Below are 21259 nucleotides of genomic sequence, written 5' to 3' on the forward strand. Positions count from 1 at the left end.
CAGCTTAGTCAAGTTAAACTGTACCACCATATGGCATTATTGTGAGTAAAAAAAGTCTATAGGAAAGCACAGAATTATAATACTACATATAATCTCTTATCAAAAATACCAACTAAAATTATAAAATATTTTTATTATTTATAACTTCCAAAAACTCTTCTACCCACCTGGGATCATCATAGTTCAACTCCTTGCCGAACGAGGAATTACAAGTCAACCAAATTGTGCCGCCATCCGAAATGAAGTAGAGCTGGTTGAAGATCGCGCTCTTATACCAATCGGGTAGCCCACTAAATAGCAGTGTTTTGTTATTTTTAGATTAATTATAAATTTTTGTGATTTTTAGCAACTCACTCATCGTTGAGTATGGGACGCTGCCAGGCATCAATCAATTTCTCCCAGCTGCCATAGTGCTTCAATGCATACTCGCATATCTTAGGACCAGCCTCGCCGGACGCATCGAAGTATTTGGTATAGTAACGTGTATACGATTTTAGTTTCTTGGGAAAATGTATGTGTGGCATATCCCAGGCCAATACGAATTCCAAATCATGACTAGAATTTGGTTTGACAGCAACCTGTGCGCATAAAGCAACACCGAGATCCTTAGCTGAAGTGGTGGGAGGGGTTAATTAAAAGGTTTTACTTAATGTTTGACATATTTAAAATTTAAACAAAAAGTTTAGAATAGTCAGTTTTAATATATTAATCATGAGTGTGCAATTAAAGTGGTATGCGCCTAAAAATATGTTAAATAGCTGTTGAGAATACTGTTTTAACGCTTGTGCTTTAGTAAGGCATATGGAAATTTTTCAAAATGAAGCGAATGTAGTTTATTTTGAAATATATGCTCATTGTTATAGGGTTGCCATTAATTTGTTTTTATAAAACCGTTATTTATATGGCAGTGTTAACTTTAAGAACTTGTTAATATTTCTATAATAAAGTTTTTCCTCGTTATATCTTAAATTTTGTTCTCTCTAGAACCAAATATAGACTCCTAAGAACTTGAAATTTAATTAGCATGCCTTTAGGCTTAAGATTATAAGGTGTCCCTATACTAAATTACAGAAATAAGTCAAAAATATATGCGACAATCTCCAAAAAATATTTTTATCTTTTCTCTTTCCTCATCTCTTAAGTATTAGTCTAGTCTCTTAGACTAATAAGCCACGCATAGACCAGTTTTGGTTCTTCGCGATTTCTTAAACATTACTTTTCGCACGGCATATGTACATATACTCACTTTTCAACACCTCATCGCAATGCTTTTCGCTTAGCTGTCCGTTCTCCTTCAGCTCGGACCATAGTTGCTCTCCCGTGCCGTACGGATCGAACTGCGTGCAGCGTGTAATACTGATTTCGGGCAAAACACGACAACCCAAATTGTAGGCGCATGGCATGCCAGCGATCTTCTGTCGTATGCCGACACCCTTCACATTGCCCTCTGTGATGAGTATCGCCTCAGCGCCGCCCTCGGCGTCCTGCTTCTTTGTGCCAGTGCCATTCTTGAAGGTGAACGTTATGGAGACCTTACGCTCCTCCGCGCAAACATTCTCCACAGACCACACGAAGACGGCGCAAGGTAGGCATGAGTCCTTGTAGTCGTGCGGTATGACGGGCGATATTTGACGACAAATCAGTCGCACGCCGTACGCAGTCAGATCATAGTCGGTCCAGGCGCGCGGATACAGACCCGTATATGAGCATTTCGAGTCGTCGATATTCGAGTGCCAGGCATTTAGTGGCTGCTTGGAGCGACTGCTGCAATTGGGCATATTACATTGAGAGTCACTGTCACTGCTGTCAGTGGGACTGCACGTGTGTGTGCATCGAAATTGTTTTTGGATGGGAGCGGGAAGGACAGGGAATATTTCATTTGACGACGCGTTGTTCGGTTGGTGAATGACGGTTTTGTATGGTGCAGATGATGAGAGGTGGAGAGATGAATGATAAAATGAATCGATGAATTTTTGATGATGGCATGAAAAACACAATTTAAATATTTTTGTATGATAAATTAACAAAAATTTTTAATAAAAAAAATATTTGATAAAAAAAAATTAAAAATGTTTGTAATTTATAAAAAATTAAAGATTTAAAAAGATTAAAAAAATTTAAAAAAAAAAATAAAAAAAAAATAAAATATATTTAATAAAAATATTAAACAAAAAATAAAATATAAAAATAAAAGTATTTCATTAAAAGAATTAAAAAAACAATAATAAATTAAAATATTTGATCAAAAAATAAAAAACATTTAATAAAAATAAATTGATAAGAAATAAAAAAATATATAATTAAAATTTATAATAAAAAATATTTAATAAAAAAAAAATAAAAATATTAATTAATTAAAAAAAAATATTTTAAAAATAAAAAAATATAATAATAAAAAATTTGATAAAAATAAAACATTTATTATTAAAAAAAATTAAAAGTGCTCTTCGATAAAAAAAAAAATATTTGATAATAAAACAAAAAATATTAAAATACAAAAATATTTGGTGCGAAACCCGTGTCAAAAGCATACATAACAATAGAAAAAAATCAGCACCCAAATTTGTTATTTTGGAAATATCCATTTCCGGCGAATTTTCAGTTTTCGATATATTCCAATTGTTTTTTTTTTGATTTATTACATACAAGTGCACATGTGTGTTGTTGGTGATGGTAGCGGCATGGTGTTCCATTGGACAGACAATTTTTCAGAGTTCGAATAGCAGGTGTATGTGTTTGTAAGCGCGTGCATAGAAATACCATTTTCAATTGCAAATGATATTTTTTGCCATAAAATAGAAAAGAGAAAAAATTTTGGAATACAATAAAAGGAAAGCAAATAAGAATCAATTTGCAAATAAGATTTATAATATTTTTCCAATTTTTAGGTTAATATTTTTCTCTGTAATACAAGTACGTAGCTTACATAACAAAAACAACACAACAAACACAGGCAACAATTAAAAAATAATTGGTATAAAAAAATTAAAATATACAAATATACATAACCTATACATATCAGGAGTATGGACAAGCGCGCGTTGTGCAAGGCGTTTTTTTTACAATTTTAGCTAATAATTATATAAATTTGCTTAAAATAATAATTGTTTAGCTGATTTTTTTTTAATTCCAGTATATATTACAAATAAAGTGTAAAATTTTGATTTAGGACCAAATGATTCGATAGTCTTGGATTTATCATCTGATCAAATTTGACCCGGACTGGTTTATTTGCTCTGTGCATGCGAATCGAATTGATGCAAAGATTTTTCTAAGATTGCTATAACCTTCTTGTGAAATTTGAACTCCAAAACTGAGTCAAAATCGATAAAACCGCGTCAAAGTCGGTCAATAATCAAAGTTATGCTCGCAGTTTTCTTTTCCAATAAGAAATACCATCTGTCTGTTTTGAGGCGTTATGACAGTTCTTTATGAACAACCGATTTTGTGGATGGATTTATGGATTTTTTATCATTATAATGCGCCGTCACATTCTGTCATGTTTATGGCTGAATTTATGGCTAAACATGATACGAGAGTCATCGTTGAGCCACAGTATTCGCCAGATGTTACTATTCTTTGTGGCTTTTTGCTAAAAAAAATATGCTTCGGGGAACGCGCCATGAGTTCAGGCAACTCTAACTGAACACTAAAGACCATTTGCTGAGGGCACTGAACTCCAACCCAGCCAAGGCTTGGAAGATGGGTTTGGAAAATTGGATTCAGTGTTGACATGCTTCAGTTGGCTCAGGACTTTCTTTTAAGGCTATAATGAAGATTTGTATTCAAATACTGCATATTTTGTTTTTATATGTTGGTTAAAAATTTCAGTACCTGATTTAATTTTTAGCGTCAAATTTATCTATGCGTACCTATATAACTATATCTTCAATGCAGTATCAGTTATTTGCTAGCTTGCATGTTGTTTAATTGCAAGACCAAGTGCTAATTGAATGGCCAAGTTTTGGTATCTGTTAGGTGTGGCAACATATTACGTATGTAGGTGCCAACATGTTGCTACCTATATTGTTTACATATTTAGCTTGCGCCATTTCATTAGTGAAAATGTTGTAAAGTTTAGTTAGTGCTTGCACGTTTATTGCAAAGCAAACTTTTACTTGCCTTGACTGGGCGTGCTACCAATTTTATTATATCTATGGATGTATACATACATACATATGTAGATGTAACTACATATGCGAGTAATTTTTATATGGCACATACTATACATAGATATATGTATTTAGTATTTTGGGAAATTATTGGAATAAAGTCAGACTAATAAGACAGGATACACTGCTTTCATATGACATTCCAAAACATTTATTCTCGAACGTTTAGAGTACGAGTATAGTAAAGTTGGCTCGACCATGTAACGAGAATGGACAACCAGAGAACCCAGAAGAAAATTGTGGAGAACACAGCATTCACAACTAAACCAAAGAGAAGACCGCGGTCTAAATGGACGAATACATAAAGAAGGTTGACATAAAAAATGAGAAAGAAACAAATAGTTTTTGTGTTACAGCCTTCTACAAAGTATAGCCGCTCAGTTCATTTATAGGTATATAGTTTTCCATACAATAAGGTACCAGTTTTTTGATCGGATAAAAAATCGAATTTTAGCAGGGCAAAACTGACTAAAGTTTTGGGTAAAATTAATTTTTTTTTAATACCATCGCCATTTTGTAATTTTCTTCGACCATAGGTCATTGTGCGGAGAAAATCTTCTAGTAGAGATTTCTATTGTTAGGTTTTACCAATGGATAATGCCAGAATCACTGCAGCAACTCGCAAAACGTATAAACATTTTGCTGTGTATTTTTAAAATAGAAATATATATGCTCTTTATTTTTTAAAACAATTCAAGCAGCAGTTTCTTTCTTAATTCCAGAAAATTGTCTTAATTTAGGTCGCCAACAAAGGGGTGCCCTTTAAGTACGGACTAGAGTAAAAATGCGCCGACTAAAACCAACCTCTGCGGTACTAATGCGATAGAGTACTAATTAAAAGCATATTTTCCTAAGTATAGTAGAGCCTAAGCCTTTAATGTGAATAAAATAAATAAATTATCATATCAGCCGAAAAATATGCAAATTTAGTTTTGATTACTGTTTAAGCAAAGTCCTGTTTTCTTATAACATATTTTGGGGCCATCTCCATTACTCTCTGCGGTTTAGGTTGTAAATTTTAAATTTCGACTGAAAAGTTTAGAAACATTAAAATTATAATGTTCTTGCTTTAGCTATTAATTCAGAAATATAGCAGAAAAAATGTTGGCCTACACTCAGGCGCCAAAAAGTTGAATTGTAGCCGAGTCACACACCCTATGAGTCATTACCACAATAATCGCTTATAATTCTAGTTATTATTTGAAATAAAAGAAAGCTAGCATTAAGTTATGATAAAGTTACAGTAATTGGATTTAGTTCAAATATGCGCCGTTTCGTTCGATAATCTGTTTCCATCTAGACGGCAACTTCATAATACCCCCCTCGTAGAAGCCCCTCTCCTTATTTGCGAAGAACTCGGGCAGCCACTTTTTACAAACCCATTTTGAGTTCAATTTACACAAACAAGGGCGTTCGCCATGGACAGGAACAGGTGGTAATCACTTGGCACTACGTCCGGGCTATATGGTGGATGCGATAAAACCTCCCATCCGAGCTCCCGTTTCTTCTGACGAGTCATCAACGAAGTGTGTGGTATGGCGTTGCCCTGGTGGAACACTACACCATTCCTGTTGGCCAATTCTGGACGCTTCTGGTCTATCGCCTGCTTCAAGCGGTCCATTTGTTCGCAGTAGATGATAGTGGACGATTCACTTCCAATTCCACCAAACACACAGCAAAACCTTCCGGCCGTCAATCCCGGCTTGGCCACTGTTTGGGAAGATTTACCGGCCTTTGACCACGACCGTTTTCACTTGATATTGTCGTATGTGATTCATTTTTTGTCGCCAGTCACCATTCGCTTCAAAAATGGATCGAGTTTGTTTCGTTTCAGCAGCATATCGCAGGCGTTGATTCGGTCCAGAAGGCTGTTTTGCGTAAAATCATGCAGCACCCAAACATCAAGCTTTTTTGTGTATCCAGGCTTCTGCAGATGGTTCAAAATGGTTTGGTGACTAACTCCCATCTTCTGGGCGATGTCACGAGATGCCACATGCCGTCCTGACTCGATGTTTTCCATGATTTGGTCGGTATTCGTTGTCACAGGTCTTCCGCCGGCTAGCTTATCCATGGTGCCGTTTTCACCCGCTCTGAATCGTCGAAACCATTCCTCCGCAGTTCGAAGTGATAGAGTACCATCCCCCAAAACACCATTAATCTCAGGGAACGTTTCTCTAGCGGATTTTTCTTTAACGAAGGAAAACTTAAAAAAAGCGCGAATTTCGGAGTTATTGAACTCCATGTTTACACGTCTATAACTGTTGATCGCAATATCCCCACTAATCATGCATAACTTCGTTTTGTAGGTTATGTCAAGACCTTTCAAAGATATATAGCATTGCCAGATACGAGCTCTGTAGCGCTTTATACATAGCCGCGAAATTGAAAGGACAAAAAGGCGGAAGGGAAATATAACCTAAAAAATAAGGAATTTATGTAATGTCAAACTTTTTTTATGCATTTACCGTTAGGTCACACGCTACAAGATTGGAGTTTAATTTTTATGAACTTAAATTGAAATTTACGACTTTGTGGCGTGAAAAGGTATAATAATAACAACAAACAAATAAATAAAATAGATTGTAAACAGAAATACAAGTATATACATATAAGTATGTATATTGATTCCTGAATATTCATGATTCATGAATATTGTACCAAAAACCTGATGAGTTCGATTCGAAACAAATTCTCGATAGAAAAGTTGAACTTTAAGGAGTATGTGGCACATGCAACGTGACTATAAGGACGCCAAATGACGAACAAATAAATACAAATATAAACAAACTTATATACACAAAAGAAGTACATAAGTACATAACGGACACGTATGGCGAATGGTGACAAATCGTGACAGGAAATGTGGGCGAACAAATAAAAAAATGTGATAACATGTTCGAACAGCTTAATGAATGTAGAATTCTAATACTCGAGACATACATAAGGCTTGAACGTGTGAGTAAATAGCAAATGTGTGAGTATGTCAGTAGCATTACAGCGCAAATTGAGGTCAAATCGCTTTTGATTACTTTCAACAATAGTACCGTACAAATGATTACATAGAAATATCACATAGAAGTATTTTCATGTCCGTTTTGAGGAAGCTCACCAAGGTTAGTGGAGTTAGGGATTCAGGCGATTTAGTTACATCACATGCATGTTGGTATTTAATTACATTTTACTGGGAATAATTATTTTAGCTTGTCAGCTTGTCACTTACCTGAGCTTCGAGAGCAAACTTTGAAATATTGTGCAATTCTTGGCGTCTTTGATTGTCACTATGAATTGATTCGCCTGCACCACATTGTACTCATACATGCCGGGACGCATCTGAAAGCGACAAAATTCGCCGGCAAAGCCACGCCCTATGGTGCCGCCGCCAATGCCGCCCAAGGGCACACCATAAATTTGTTTACCGTTCTCCGTGTAATAGTAGTCCATGTAGCAGCGACGATTTTCGCGAGAGACCTTCCAATAGTAGGTGGAGTACCTGTGGCGGACGGGTGAAAGAGAGTGTGGTAAGTTAGTGAGAGCAAACTTTTTATTTTGATATTTTTTTTATAGCAAATAATTCTTAAATTCATATGGAAAATAAATTAGCGTTGCCATATTATGTGAAATTCAAAATAATAGCAGAAAACGTATTGAGCACTCCACACTTGAATGTAGTAAAATACTAGGGTTGCTAATTGTTTAATTGAAAAATTTTGTATTGATAATTACATTTTCTATTTTTTATTCCAATTCTGGAGTTAGCAATTGGATGACGAAGCGCGGACGAGGACGAAACGAGTAAAGGAAGCGAATGGAACAATGGAATTTATTGCTTTTTTAAAACTGGACGAAGAAGTACAGACCGGACCTCAATATTTTCGACACTGATGTCAAATTCCGACGATAAGCACTCCTAAAATCTTAGCTTTTTCAAATAACGGGATATCTCTCATCGAGCTTCTACATGGTGAGGGCCGCAAGCTCTCTATAAATAAACATCTCTCTAAGCAGTTTCTGTTCTCTGCAGTCACCTGCTGGAAGCGGCGCCGCCTACTAAATTCATAGCAAACATGTTCACTAACTGGACACAATCGGTCGACGGGTCCTCAATACGCCGCACATTGGGGTTTCCGTGGCTGAAATTCAAAAATGGCATGTTGTCTGATTTGAATGAAAATTTCACAGTTTGTTACCAACTATCTATACATTATTTTCCCAAAGTATTAGGATTCTATCTGCATTAGTTTTTTGTCCAGAACTGCCCAAAGTTGGTGAATGTGGAAAACATCAAAATTAGCAAAAAATTTACTCAAAAGTCAAATCATTGATACAATAAAACAACTATTGAAATTCAACTTTATTATTATTTTTCATTTATAATATGTATCAAAGAGAAAATTTGCATCAAAATCCATTAAAAAAAATAATACTTAAAAAATATTGTGGAACAACATAATTTGGACGTCAAAATTTCAATGTTCTTCAAATTCAAAGTGGTGCATCTTTTTAGCGCTGTCTACCGCTGTCGACATACACACACCGAATTAAAGCCTGAAGTCTCAGCTAAACGATAAAAAAAAATTCAGCTGCCCCAAATTGCCCCTCTTGAAAAAAACAATGAGATACTCTCAAATGGCAAGTTACCGCCCAAAAGTATGCAATATATATATAACAAGGATTACAGGAACTATAGGATGTATCATTCCAGAAGAATTGGACGCATATCCACTAACGAAGATGTGATGCATCACTTATTAATGTCTTCGGATCCGTACAAAAACATTTTTCGTACTAAAATAAAATTAAAAAAATTAGAATGTCACGAAGATGTAAAAAAGTTGCTAAAAGAGACTTGATAAAAGAGAATTTAGTTTGTATGGGAGGTGGGCGTAAAAGTGGGTGGATATTATTGAAATTTAACACCAACATATATAATGTCATAAAAATGCTATGTACCAAAAATCAGTGCTGTAGGTCAAAAATTAAGTTTCACCTTATATGGGAGGTGGGCGTAAAAAAGGGGGCGTGATTTTGATTTTTTCATTTTTTTCTTGATTGGAATCCAAAACAATGATGTACCAAATGTCATTGTCCTGCGACAACTCCTTATATTTTTAGCCGCAGTATGCACTAGCAGAAACCTATGTGCGCCGCACCAATATGGTCGCATGGATGCAGTGAAACGCAGACGAGGAAGCTACAAACATGTCAGAACCTGACATACAAGCCCTATGTCCTGCATGCACACTTATCAGCTCTTCGAATGCTCAATGAAACCAACTCATAAAACTTATCACTCCCTATGGTCTGAACTCGTCAAAACAGCTTGTTTCTATGGCCTACCGTTAATTAATTTCACGATTACTTATTGCTTTCTCCACGGAGTAGTTTGGATAAACGTTAACGAAACGAGTTCGGCCTATGATGACCGTTTTCACGACAGTCGGGTTTACATAACCGGAAGGGGCTAGAATATTTATTCGGAAAGAAACTGTCTACTTAGCAGATTCCTCAAAATTATTTTGGGAATGCTTACTGCCGCTACCAGAACAGCCCATGACGGAAGTTATCTTTGTGTACGAGATAAAGGTTTTCGTGAGAATAATGGTGTCGATGGTCGATGTTTGAGATAACAGTCTCTTGGAAGCATCAATTGGTCCTGCTGATATTTCGAAAATATTTGCATACTCTCTCAGAATGTTCGGGATTTCCTGCCGAATGGTGTTTGCTAGATTTTCTCTACACGAGAATTTTTACCACCATTCTCTGGGTGAAGTTATTAACGAAATGAGGTCTGTAAAAGTGCATACATTTCAGATTTATTCCTTAAATTAAAGCCAAATTAATTACTAGAGAAAAGAACACACCACAAAAAAATCAATTGAAATATGAGCCCAAAATTTAGCCATACCCACATACAAGGCCGAAATAAGCACCATGGCAACAACCAATATTTGTGTATACACAACGGTATATAATACATATTTATACAAAGGCTCCAACAGCGCGCACAAACGTTTTTTATTCGCTCACTTGCACACGTGCGGGAAGGATAATGAGGTAGGTGGTGAAAATGGTGAGTGAAAGCGCGCAGCAGCGTGTGGTCACAAAGTGAGTTGCCATTGTGAGATGATGTCATAAATGCAGTTAAAAATAAATTATGAGCAATGCAGAGCCAAACAAACACAACGTTGCCTAAAGGATTTTGGCCGCAGAGTGGAAAAGATTAAAATGTTGCAACTTGTGCGAGACAAAATGTAAGAGAAGTCACAGTGAAAGTGATTTCATAATTTAAATTTTTTGATTTCTGAGTAGTACACACATATGTACATATGTGCATACAGTTACAATTTTATTCACACACATACACAGGAAACGCCTTTTAAGGTCAGCGTATGAGCACTTTGCCTACTTCCAAGCGTCTCTCGGCGGCACTGTCAAGTGCAATGTCGTGTCACGACCCTTTAACGGTCACTGAAATCGTTGAAGAGACGTACACTGTGCAGATTTCTTATTCACTTCATACACACTTGTGGCATTACAAATTCACGGATGTGTATGACATAATTTAAATAAAACCTTGCATAGACGTAGAGGCCATAGAAATGCACAAGTTCACGTGCGGGAGGAAAACAAACGCACAGTTGCTCGTATATATATGTACATAGGTATATGTAAAAGTGTGTTTTTGTTGTTGCTATAAAATTTTCACATTGTTGACACACTTACATTTGAGCAAACGTTTGGCAACTACGGTCATAGCGGTACTTAAGTCAAGTGATGAAGTCATTCACAACTTAATCGCATTTCGGAATGCTGTCATGGCGTATGAGTAACCTTTGGGTGTTGCGTGAATAATTTTTAACTATGTCATTTAATTAGTAACGTAAAGTGTCTACAACATTTGAGAAATATTTAAGCTTTGGAATAGATGTGGCTTTCTTCAATCAAGGTATAAAGAAGAATCTGCTTTAATCAGTGATAATTTTTAGGCCGAAATAAAGGTACTACTAATAGGAAAATTTTTAATTTTTATTTTAAAATGTGAAAAAAGTATTGTTTAGGTTTTTGATATCTAAGAGAGGGGCCAATAATACTCTTCCTCATATCTGTATACTTAATAAACGAATTCGAAACTTCAGGTCGACTTTATACTGTATATATCGGTCAATATGTAAGATATATTAGCAAAAATAAACAAATTCGATATATTTTAGTTTAATGCGGAAAATATGTGGTATTGCTCTACTAATAAACCCAGCTTCCATATAATATATAACATAAAGGGACATTTCGAGGTTCGCTACTTTTTTTTAACATAAACTTCAAATTTAATGACGGATGTTTATTATCATTCGAAAGAACATTCTTTGGCATTTATTTTTTGAAGATTATCTCTTTCAAATGTTGGCCGCGGCTACGTCTCAGATGAACCATCCGTTGGGTTCAATTTTCGATGACTCGTTCGAGCATTTCGACTGATAACTAGCGTATGACACGCTTGATGTTTTGTTCCAAGGCTTGAATCGAAGCGGGATTGTCATACTTTTCATATCTCTACAGGAACGGTGTGATATCACACGATCTTGGTGGCCAATCGACTGGCCCAAAACGTGAAATTATCTGCTCACCCAAGTGTTCTCTTAATAAATCTATTGATTGATGAGATGTGTGGGAAGTGGGCCGTCTTGTTGAAACCAAATGTCGCCGAGATCACGAGCTTCAATTTTTGGCATCAAATAGTCGGTCAACATGGCGTAATAACGGTTGCCATTGACGGTTACGTTTTCACCGGCGTCATTTTTGAAGAAATATGGACCGATGATTCCACCTGCCCACAAACCGCATCAAACCGTTGTTTTTCTGGATGAAATGACAGCTCTTGAACCTCTTCAGGTTGCTCTTTGTCCCAAAACCGGCAATTTTGCTTGTTAGCATACCCATTGAGCCAGAAATGGGGCTCATCGCTGAACAAAATTTGGCTCGAAAACGTCGGATCTTCTTGGAACTTTTCAAGAGCTTAAAAAGCGAAGCGATGTTGCTTGAGAAGGTCGAGCAGCTTTAGTGCTTGCACAAGCTGTATTTTGTATGCTTTTAACTTAAGATCTCGACCTAAAATGCCTCAAGTATTTCCATACGTCAGTCCGACTTCCTGCGAACGGCGCCGAATCGGCTCTTCACGGTCTTCGTGTTCACTCTCAGCTACGGCTGCTATATTTTCTTCACTGGGTGCTGGACGCCGAACCATACTGAACAAAAATAACATGACAGCTTGACACGAATCACACGTGATCTCTCGAAAAATGCCTTTAAAAAAAATACCTCTACTTATATCACCCGTTATCTCCATCCACTCAATCACTGTGAATGAATTTGTAAGGCCTTTCACTCAACGGAGTAATTGAAAACATGTTAAGACATCTCAGCAAATTGGCAATCAATAAAAGTAAGCAAAAGGGAAAATCCATAATCAATTAATCACGTAAATGCACTTGGTAAACGCCACTTAGCGATTAAAATGCAAAAATATGCCACAAAATAAGAAGAAGCGTTAACTTCGGCTGCACCGAAGCTTAATACCAAAAGTCCTTACAAGAACATGATTCCGACGTTCAGTTTGTATGGCAGCTTTATGCTACAGTGGTCTGATATCGACGGTGCCGGCAACTTCTTGTGGAGAAAAGGACGTGTTCAAATTTTTAGAACGATATCTCGAAAACTGAGGAACTAGTTCAAGTATATACGGACAGTATAGACGGATAGGCAGATAAGGCTAAATCGACTCAACTCGTCATGCTGATCAATTACATAGATATTTTATAAGATCTTCCACGTTTCCTTCGGGGTGTTGCAAACTTTGTGGCAAACTTAAAATATCTTGTCCAGAGTATAAAAAAAAATAAAATTTAAAAATAAATATTCTCTTATCAGCATTGCAATCTGAAGTCATTGCAAAGTTTGTGAAGAGCTTAGAGACAGTCTTCGACGACTACGGCGACAACACAGAGCTATATTTATACAGAATAAATTAGCAGAACAACCCAACCGTAAATGCAACTCTGCATATAAATATGGAAAAATATGCAAAGCAGAAAAAAGGAAAACAATTTGCCAACAAATCTGCAAATGTCAGCGAAATTTTTTCAAGCCTGTCGAGTCATCATCGTTGACGTTGCTGAGTGATTGCAATTGAGAAAAGGGCGCTGCGACGGATGAAGCCACATTAAAAAGCACTTGTCACAAGTGTTTTTACTTAATTCAATGTGAGCGATAGACAAAGGCAGTGCGACACGGGCGTAGCGAAGATACTCGGTGAAGATGGTGAGCATAACCATGCCATAACGCATATGCAGTGCCAGCTTTAAGTGCCGTTATGATGACAGTAAAATATTAACACAGCGGGTTGTGTGTACTAGCGACCCATGCCTGCAGATACACAAGTATACAAACATAAAAATATAAGGGAGTCGTGGAGGGGTATGAAAAATATATAAAAAGGCGCAGGTTCAACATTTCTTATAGGACTAAATTAAATGAACTCAAATGAATTTAGTTCGCCTTGCCTGCCATTTGCGCCTAAAAGCAGTCGAGCATTACTTTGCATGACCACTATGGGCTTGAGTGCGTTTTAGCGCCTAATTGTATGCTATGTATATACATTAATTAAGTCACTTTTTGAACACGCTTGCGCCATTTTATTGAAAAGCATGAATTATGTTTGCCTTTTCTGTGGTGCTTTGTAATAAATGATAGACTCAACACTTAGGGACCTTTTTCTTGGCTAATTAGAGGCAGACCAAACTGGCGCCAAAGGGGTCAACGTTTGCGAATGTGAGCTCTGAAAAAATAATCTTGCGATATTTCATTACTAAAACCAAATAAACCAAAATTATATTAAATTAAAAATATGCAATAAAATAAAAAAGATTTGTCATTATTTATTCTTTACACTCGACACTAAGGGGCCACTAACAAAGGCTTCGAGAGTGTAGTGCTTCCGATCCTCTCAACCATCGCTAAAGATGATGATCTCAGACTCCAGGAGCGAGGGTGAAGAAGATAGGCGAGGAAAAAACAGTCGTGGATATCGATCAAGTCTCTTTGGACGCGTTGGACACTAAATGCGGACCGTCGATGGATGGATAAGTCCACGAGCTGCCGTTCGAGGACCACAAATGATGGTGGTGGAGTATTCGCACTAATGAAGAGGAGACTGGGTGTAAAGATCTTTCAGATTAACCACTTTCTAATATCATGTGTTCCCTGGTAGGAGACAAAGCCGCCGTTGTGCTAATTCAGGAGTCGCGGTTGAATACCAGTGATATCTCTGGGTTAAGGACAAGAAGTAATAAGATGTTGAGAACCAATAATACAGGTGGAATCGGGATAACTTAGGTTAGTATTAACCTATATGCCGCTTGACGAAGAGGTGAAAACACCTCCAGAGTTGCTGAGGACGATTAGGGCAGAGGTTCACCTGGCTCTTCTCATCATAATGGACTCGGACGCAAGCTCGAACTCGAGCCAGACGTGAGTAACTTTTTGTTTGTAGCGTATATCTATTCATTTGTAAAAGCGAAAAAGCTCACAACTTCATGATTGTTCACAAATTGGAAGGTTCTTAATAACCAATCGATCTCTGATCATAGGACGGCTTGGGCGTAGTACTTCCAATACTAGATTTTTTAGGAATCTTAAAAACACTAATAGGGATCCGCATTTCAGAAAGCCGTGAACAACTCTTCCAGTCACGTCATGTTGTTGTTGTTGTAACTGATACCTAATCCCTGTTAGGATGGTAAGGATTAGATAAGTTGTCCTCGAGGTTATCGTGCTATTTCGACTGGGTCGGACCATAGAGAGAGGGGTGTTAGATGTGTAGATTTAGCAGAACATGCAAAGAGGTGGCTAGTGTCATGCGGGGATTCGTTGCACATTTGTTTGATATGTCAGCGTCGAGTCCCACAACAGCTGTTCTACGTTTGCGGAATTGAACCGGGTTTATCCGGTCAAGAACTGTACTTCCGGAGATCTAACCTCGTTTGGATTAGTCGCGTCATGTCGTGGTTCATTTCTTACAGCCAGGCTTTTGATATGTCAGCGTCGAGTCCCACAACAGCCAGTTTTACGTTACCAGAATTGACTCGGGTTTATCCGGCCAAGGACTGTATTTCCGGAGATCTAACCTCGTTTGGATTTGTAAGTTTTAGTCGCGTCATGTCGCAAGTCGTGTAGCAATATTGTTAAGTTATTTCGATATCAGACCCATTTGGGTGCCTAGTTACAGCGGAATGGCTGGAAACCTCATAACTGATGAGCTCACAAGAAAGTCCGCTCTAAGCTCCAACTCATCAAACTGGAAACGAGTCGGTGTTCCGATGGCGTCTTACATACTAACAATGGCTGTCTGTGGATCTCGTGTGAGATCCTGTGGAGCTAGCTTTTTTGATCAGTTTTAGATGTTCTAGATATGAAAGCGAACCAGTTTTTAGTTTTACAAATATCAGCCCGATGACATAACCAAACCTAATCTCTTATATCCCATGTCATTACTTTTATTAGTTTATATGTTTGTTATAAAACTACCTGTGACCATAAAACACATGTTCCATATAAACAGATTTCGATTAAATTCGGAAAACATCATAAATTTGTTCAAGTATATACACTTGCATATGAGCATATAGAAATATAATCAGATTGGCAATCATTAGCAAACTCGACGCATACACAAACATAACAGTAAATATAGCGAAAATTTAATTGACGGCAATTACCCCAAATGTTATTGCCGCAATTAACGGGTCATTGAAATCACGCAGCTCTGTGACTGCGTAGTTAAATTATCAATCAAAAAAATTAAATGAAATTATTGCAGAACATTTGCTGTGAGAGTCAACCATTCGGGGGTAATTGAATGGATTTAAAAATTCAAATGCACAAATTGATTTTATCTAGTGGAATTATATGGATTTAATGTACTAAATAAAGGGTGCATATTCAAGCACTACATGAACTTGGGGACATGAATCACTAAGAACCAGTTAAGTGTGTTTGTATGTCATGTAATTGTCAAAATATAATAGGGAATAACCTCACATCTGTAGTGGGATCTCAAAACAAAGGTAGATGAGATTACTAAGAAGAAGAGTATCAGAAAATAGGTAAACATATCATTACGAAAGGATTCTAGTTAATGATACACTAAGATTAAGAATTCCTAAAAGCGAAATTAGAACCGAAAAAGGTTTTTGATATCAAAATTTTGTTTTAATCGGATGAAAAACTATGTTTCCATCAACTTAAATCTTTTCTTAAAGTAACATTTTTAAGAGAACGTACGCTTTTTAATGCCTGATTAGGCTTCGAGATAAGTGTTAAAGAGGTCTGAGGTTGTTAGCTATCATTACTAAAAAAAATTAACGGCAATTTACAGATAATTTAGCTCAGTAACCAACAAACTTCAGAAAGGATTCCCTTGGACAATAATCGAAAAAATTCGGCGGGATAGAATCAAGAAACCTGTGGTTTGTATAACAGAGGAGGTATTCATTCCTGTTGGTCTACGTAAGCAGAACAGACTCAGATTTTTTTTAGGCTAAGGACTATTTACTCAAAATCTTTGTAAATACTTCTGCCGCTACAAAGTCAACAATTTCGAGGAATTGTCACATAAATTCTTGATACTCCGACGTGAAACGAAAGTATTTATTATTTTATTTAAGTTCTAGTACAAGCTGATGATGTTCGAATGTGGCGCCATTTTTTGTTAAAAATTTTATTGTAGTCAAGTTTTGGTTGAAAGATAAAGCGATGCTATATAAGATTACTAGTAGAAAAGAGATACTCGTACAAGTATTTGGAACTAAAATTTGCTTTTTTTCGATGAATGTGGGAGAACTGATGTCTATGCGTAATAGTTGCATCAAAATTTTTTTCCCGAACTCAGAAGTAATTTAAAATAAAACAGATAATACCACGTTATCGATAGTTGTCGAAAAAGCATATCGATTTTTGGTGATTAATTGGCATAATAATTAAAAAGTTGAAAAAATTTGTGCTACTTTAGGCCACCAGAGAATTTAAAGTATTGATATCAGGGCTAAATTAACGACAATTTAAAAAATATCGATTATTTTAAAACAAATTTATCGTTTTTTTCTTTTTCTATACTATATAAATTTGATATAAGAAACAAATTGTAGACAAATTAAAATATTATCGATATATTTTTTAAACTAATTTTAATTTAATTTAATTCTGCTTGCAAATATGTAGATTAAGAACAAAGAGGAATTGTATTACTTTTATAATTATCATTGCAATATTTTATTCTCTAAAATAAAAAATTAACGATATATTTTTTACAACAAACCCAACTCAATTATCGACCAAGTTAAAAGCTATCGATATATTTTTTGAAAAAAAATATCGCTCTTTTTTTAAATCTATTTATAGTTATATTTGAAGAAGAAGCTGAAATTTCAATACTATTGTATGTACTTTTCGTCTTGAATATGTAGAAGACGAACAATTACATGTGTAGATATAAGGTCTCAATTATCGAAAAAATTAAAAATTATCGATATATTCGTTGAACAAAATCATCGATTTAAATATATACATGTATGTAGTTTTGTATTGTGTACATGAAGAACAAACTGAAATTTCACAAATATTATGGTTATCGTATTGAAAATTTTAGTCTCTACAGAAAATGAGTCTCTAATGAAAATTATCGAAAATTTGTTTTGGAGAGTGTTATAAATTATTTACTTAATTATCGATCAATTTAAAAATTATCGATATACGTATTTTTAAATCAAATTATCGATTTTTTTATTTTAATACTGTTCATATACATCGAAAACATTGAAATATTATTACAGTTATTATATACAATATTTTACTCTAGAAGCCACAAGCTTGTAAATTTTATTGATAAGCATCAAAGAATTCATAGCTCAATAATACTAAATTATTATTATTAATAATTAAATTATTATACTTGGGTTTTCGAAAAAATATTTTTTTTTTCGATATTGGCACGGCATCGAAATTTTACTAGACCAAAAAATGTTACACGCCATTCAAATGAGAGGAAAACATGCATGGTTTACATTTTTTTTACTTTTTGGGGTAAATATTATAATTATATTAACTTTGAGAAACTTTACTTTTATTACTTTTTACAATGGACTAATTCTCCCGAAAAAAATTGTTTGGTCCAACACTCAGAAAAAAATGGAAGAAGTTCTATGCTAATCTAATTTTTTACTTCCGAATAATATAATTCTGCCATCAATTTCAAGCAGGCTAGCCACAAAGAATACTCTCTGTGAAAATAAGAGTTCAAGTTCTCCAAGCGATCATTCATACATACCCACTTAATGTACATATGTATATGAATACAAGAACCATAACAATAAAATATCATTTATAATATATAAATGTATAAATGCCAGTCATTAATAAGCTGGGCGCGTGCTGACAAAAATAGAAAAAAGTGTTTATCAGCAAATGACATAAAGACAGATAATTATACGGCCATAAAACTAATGTATAGATTAATCTATGAGACATGTAATCTATATAATCTAACTGTGACATGATGCAGATAATCATATTGATAATGAAACAGTTGAATGCATTTATTTACAAAATATATATTTTTGGCGTTGATATGCAATTTAAGTGATGAATTTAGTAGTGAACATTGCCTCTAATCGCAACTGTCGAACAAATTGATGATAATTGCTTGTTTCGTTTTTTGAACATTTTTCATTTCATTTTCACTTTTTTGCAGGTAACGAAATGTAATTAATTTAACAGTGTAAAAGATTCTAATATTGAACATCTGATCAAATTTGACTCGGACTAGTCCATATAAATTTCGGCACAAACCGAGCCGATTCTTAGTTTGGTACAAACTTTTTTATGCTCGTGTAAAGTTTGATCTCCATAAGTCAATTAGTGTGTATTACAATTACGACGCCAAACGTTTTTCTCACGATTTTTACTTGAAAGAATGAATTAACAACCAGATTGCTTGAAACTTAGTGTATCCGATGGAATCACAGGCAGGTAATCGTTGCAGAAGTGGTTTGGGGTGCCTACTTTATGACGAATATAAGTATTTGAGGGGCACAAAGCTTACAGTGAAAGTCGGAAGTTAATGAAATAGTGCTTGAAAATCATCGTGTAATCTTATGTAATGACTCACCATATTTTGGTAAATGTTTTGAGTATGAGATTTGTTAATGCTTTTACTTGTTCAACACTGAAAACCCTTTATTCATCAAATGTTTAATTTTTGCTCAGGACACTTTCGAAAGCTTGAACGCCATGTCAGTATGGAACTTCAATCTGAACTAAACCTCCTACTGTCTTTTACCGATACCACGGTACCACCGTCAGATATTACGTTGGGAGGAAGGTTGAGTATTACTCATATGTACCTGATGGACCTAATGTATTCAGTAACAAGCTGCATTTACTTGGCCCTACCTCGTTGTTGCTCTACAGCTCTTTGGTATTTCATTATTTTGGTTGCTACTTCGCACACAGCTTTCTACTTATCTAGTGATTCCTCCATTTGGAACACTAGATTTTCTGGGGATGGGTCTATCCCGAATGCGTGTTCGTCCTATTTCGTGCAATGAAACATTGTGTGCTCCACATTCTCGATCTTCTCGCCTCCGCAATAATACTATATATGTATATCGTTGCCTTCGTGTTTGAATTGTTTCACATTCGTATGATTTGAAACAGCCGTGTTCAGTGAGAATTTGGGTTAGGTGAAAATCGACTTCACCGTGCGATCTATTTAGCCATAGTTCTATGTTGGGGATTAGTCAGAATGTCCAGCGACCATTTCGGCTGTCTTCCCATCTTTTTTGCCAGCTCTTCACCGTATCTGCTCTGCCTTTCTCATTTTGGGCTCTACGGGGTGATACATGAGCTCGGAGGGTACGTGAGCTCTTTGACTAAGGGTAATCACGCAATTAATAGGGCAGCATCTTCAGATACCGTACGAAACGCAGAGCATACTCTTAATGCGCATATGGTGTACTACGTGGAAAATAGGCCGCGTCGATACGATTTGATTTCGAGGGCTTTCTCCCATATTTGGGCGCCGAGTAGACGTGGGTTTTTGAATATGACATCGAAATTGTACAACAATCTAGTGAAGACCATCTGTAAGTATTGACATATTATTGTATTGCCTGAGGAGCCTATTTCGAAGACAATAATAAGGAATTGTATTTAAATTCATGAAAGTTTTTTTTTTGTCAGTCCGGGTCAATTTTGATCAGATGTTTTTTGTTAAAAAAACTAGTTGATAATAATTATTGATCAATTAAGCTAAAAAAAAGCATTTCTGTTTTCTTTTTTTAATTTGCATTGCCAGATTTTCGTTTATAAATAGTAAGCCACAAGAAAAAAGTGTAAAAAGATTATTCATTATTTCTAAGTCATTTTGTAATAAAACAATATTTAAATTAATAATTCTATTATTTCTTTTCATTTTTCAAATCGTTCCTCTTAATAGGCACATCGCTGTATATGCGTGTGAGCATGCATGTTCTTCGCAAACAAAATGCGTAATTTGATGCAATTTTATAAATAACCCACCAAGTCCATTATGCCGCCAGCTGTTGACAAAGTACATTAAGGTGTGTCCCGCCATTCGCCATTGGCGCCGCCGCAACACCATTTTGGGCAGTGATTTTGTACGCACACACAATACATATTGAGTAATGCATGCGGTAACGACACTTACACACATACATATGTACAAACGTGTATGAATAAATTCCAGCCAATGTTAAAAATAAATATTGTACTTAACGAAAATGCATTCTACAAGTTACAGTGAACTTGCTGAGAAGTGCAAGCGAAGTTAACAGTACAGGGTGTGTCGGCAAATAGCTTCTGATTGGAAATGAGTGGGTTTAGCAATAAATCTGCCAACCAATCAACCATTGCATTTATTTATAGGTTTCATTAACAACTTTGATATCGAAGTTCACGGAATTGTTTATTTATATGGAATTTTTATTGCTCAGGATTTGATGATATAATTTATGACA

General features: G+C 35.7%; 1 protein-coding gene across 2 annotated transcripts in view; it reads right to left on the reverse strand.

The window, feature by feature from the left end:
- The window catches only part of LOC120767798 (non-lysosomal glucosylceramidase), a 39297-nt gene that overhangs the window by 3244 nt on the left and 14794 nt on the right, over window positions 1-21259 (reverse strand). Inside the window, exons 2-5 of one of the 2 annotated variants that reach the window (XM_040094064.1) lie at window positions 7393-7662; window positions 1247-1764; window positions 355-610; window positions 168-290 (exon numbers count right to left, since the gene is read on the reverse strand). In XM_040094064.1, coding sequence (XP_039949998.1) covers window positions 168-290; window positions 355-610; window positions 1247-1764; window positions 7393-7662 — 1167 coding nt within the window. Of the gene's footprint in view, window positions 1-167; window positions 291-354; window positions 611-1246; window positions 1816-7392; window positions 7663-21259 lie in introns of both variants that reach the window. The other variant, XM_040094063.1, reaches the window with a different exon arrangement.

Source organism: Bactrocera tryoni, chromosome 2 (assembly GCF_016617805.1).
Source record: "Bactrocera tryoni isolate S06 chromosome 2, CSIRO_BtryS06_freeze2, whole genome shotgun sequence".
NCBI classification, from domain to species: domain Eukaryota; kingdom Metazoa; phylum Arthropoda; class Insecta; order Diptera; family Tephritidae; genus Bactrocera; species Bactrocera tryoni.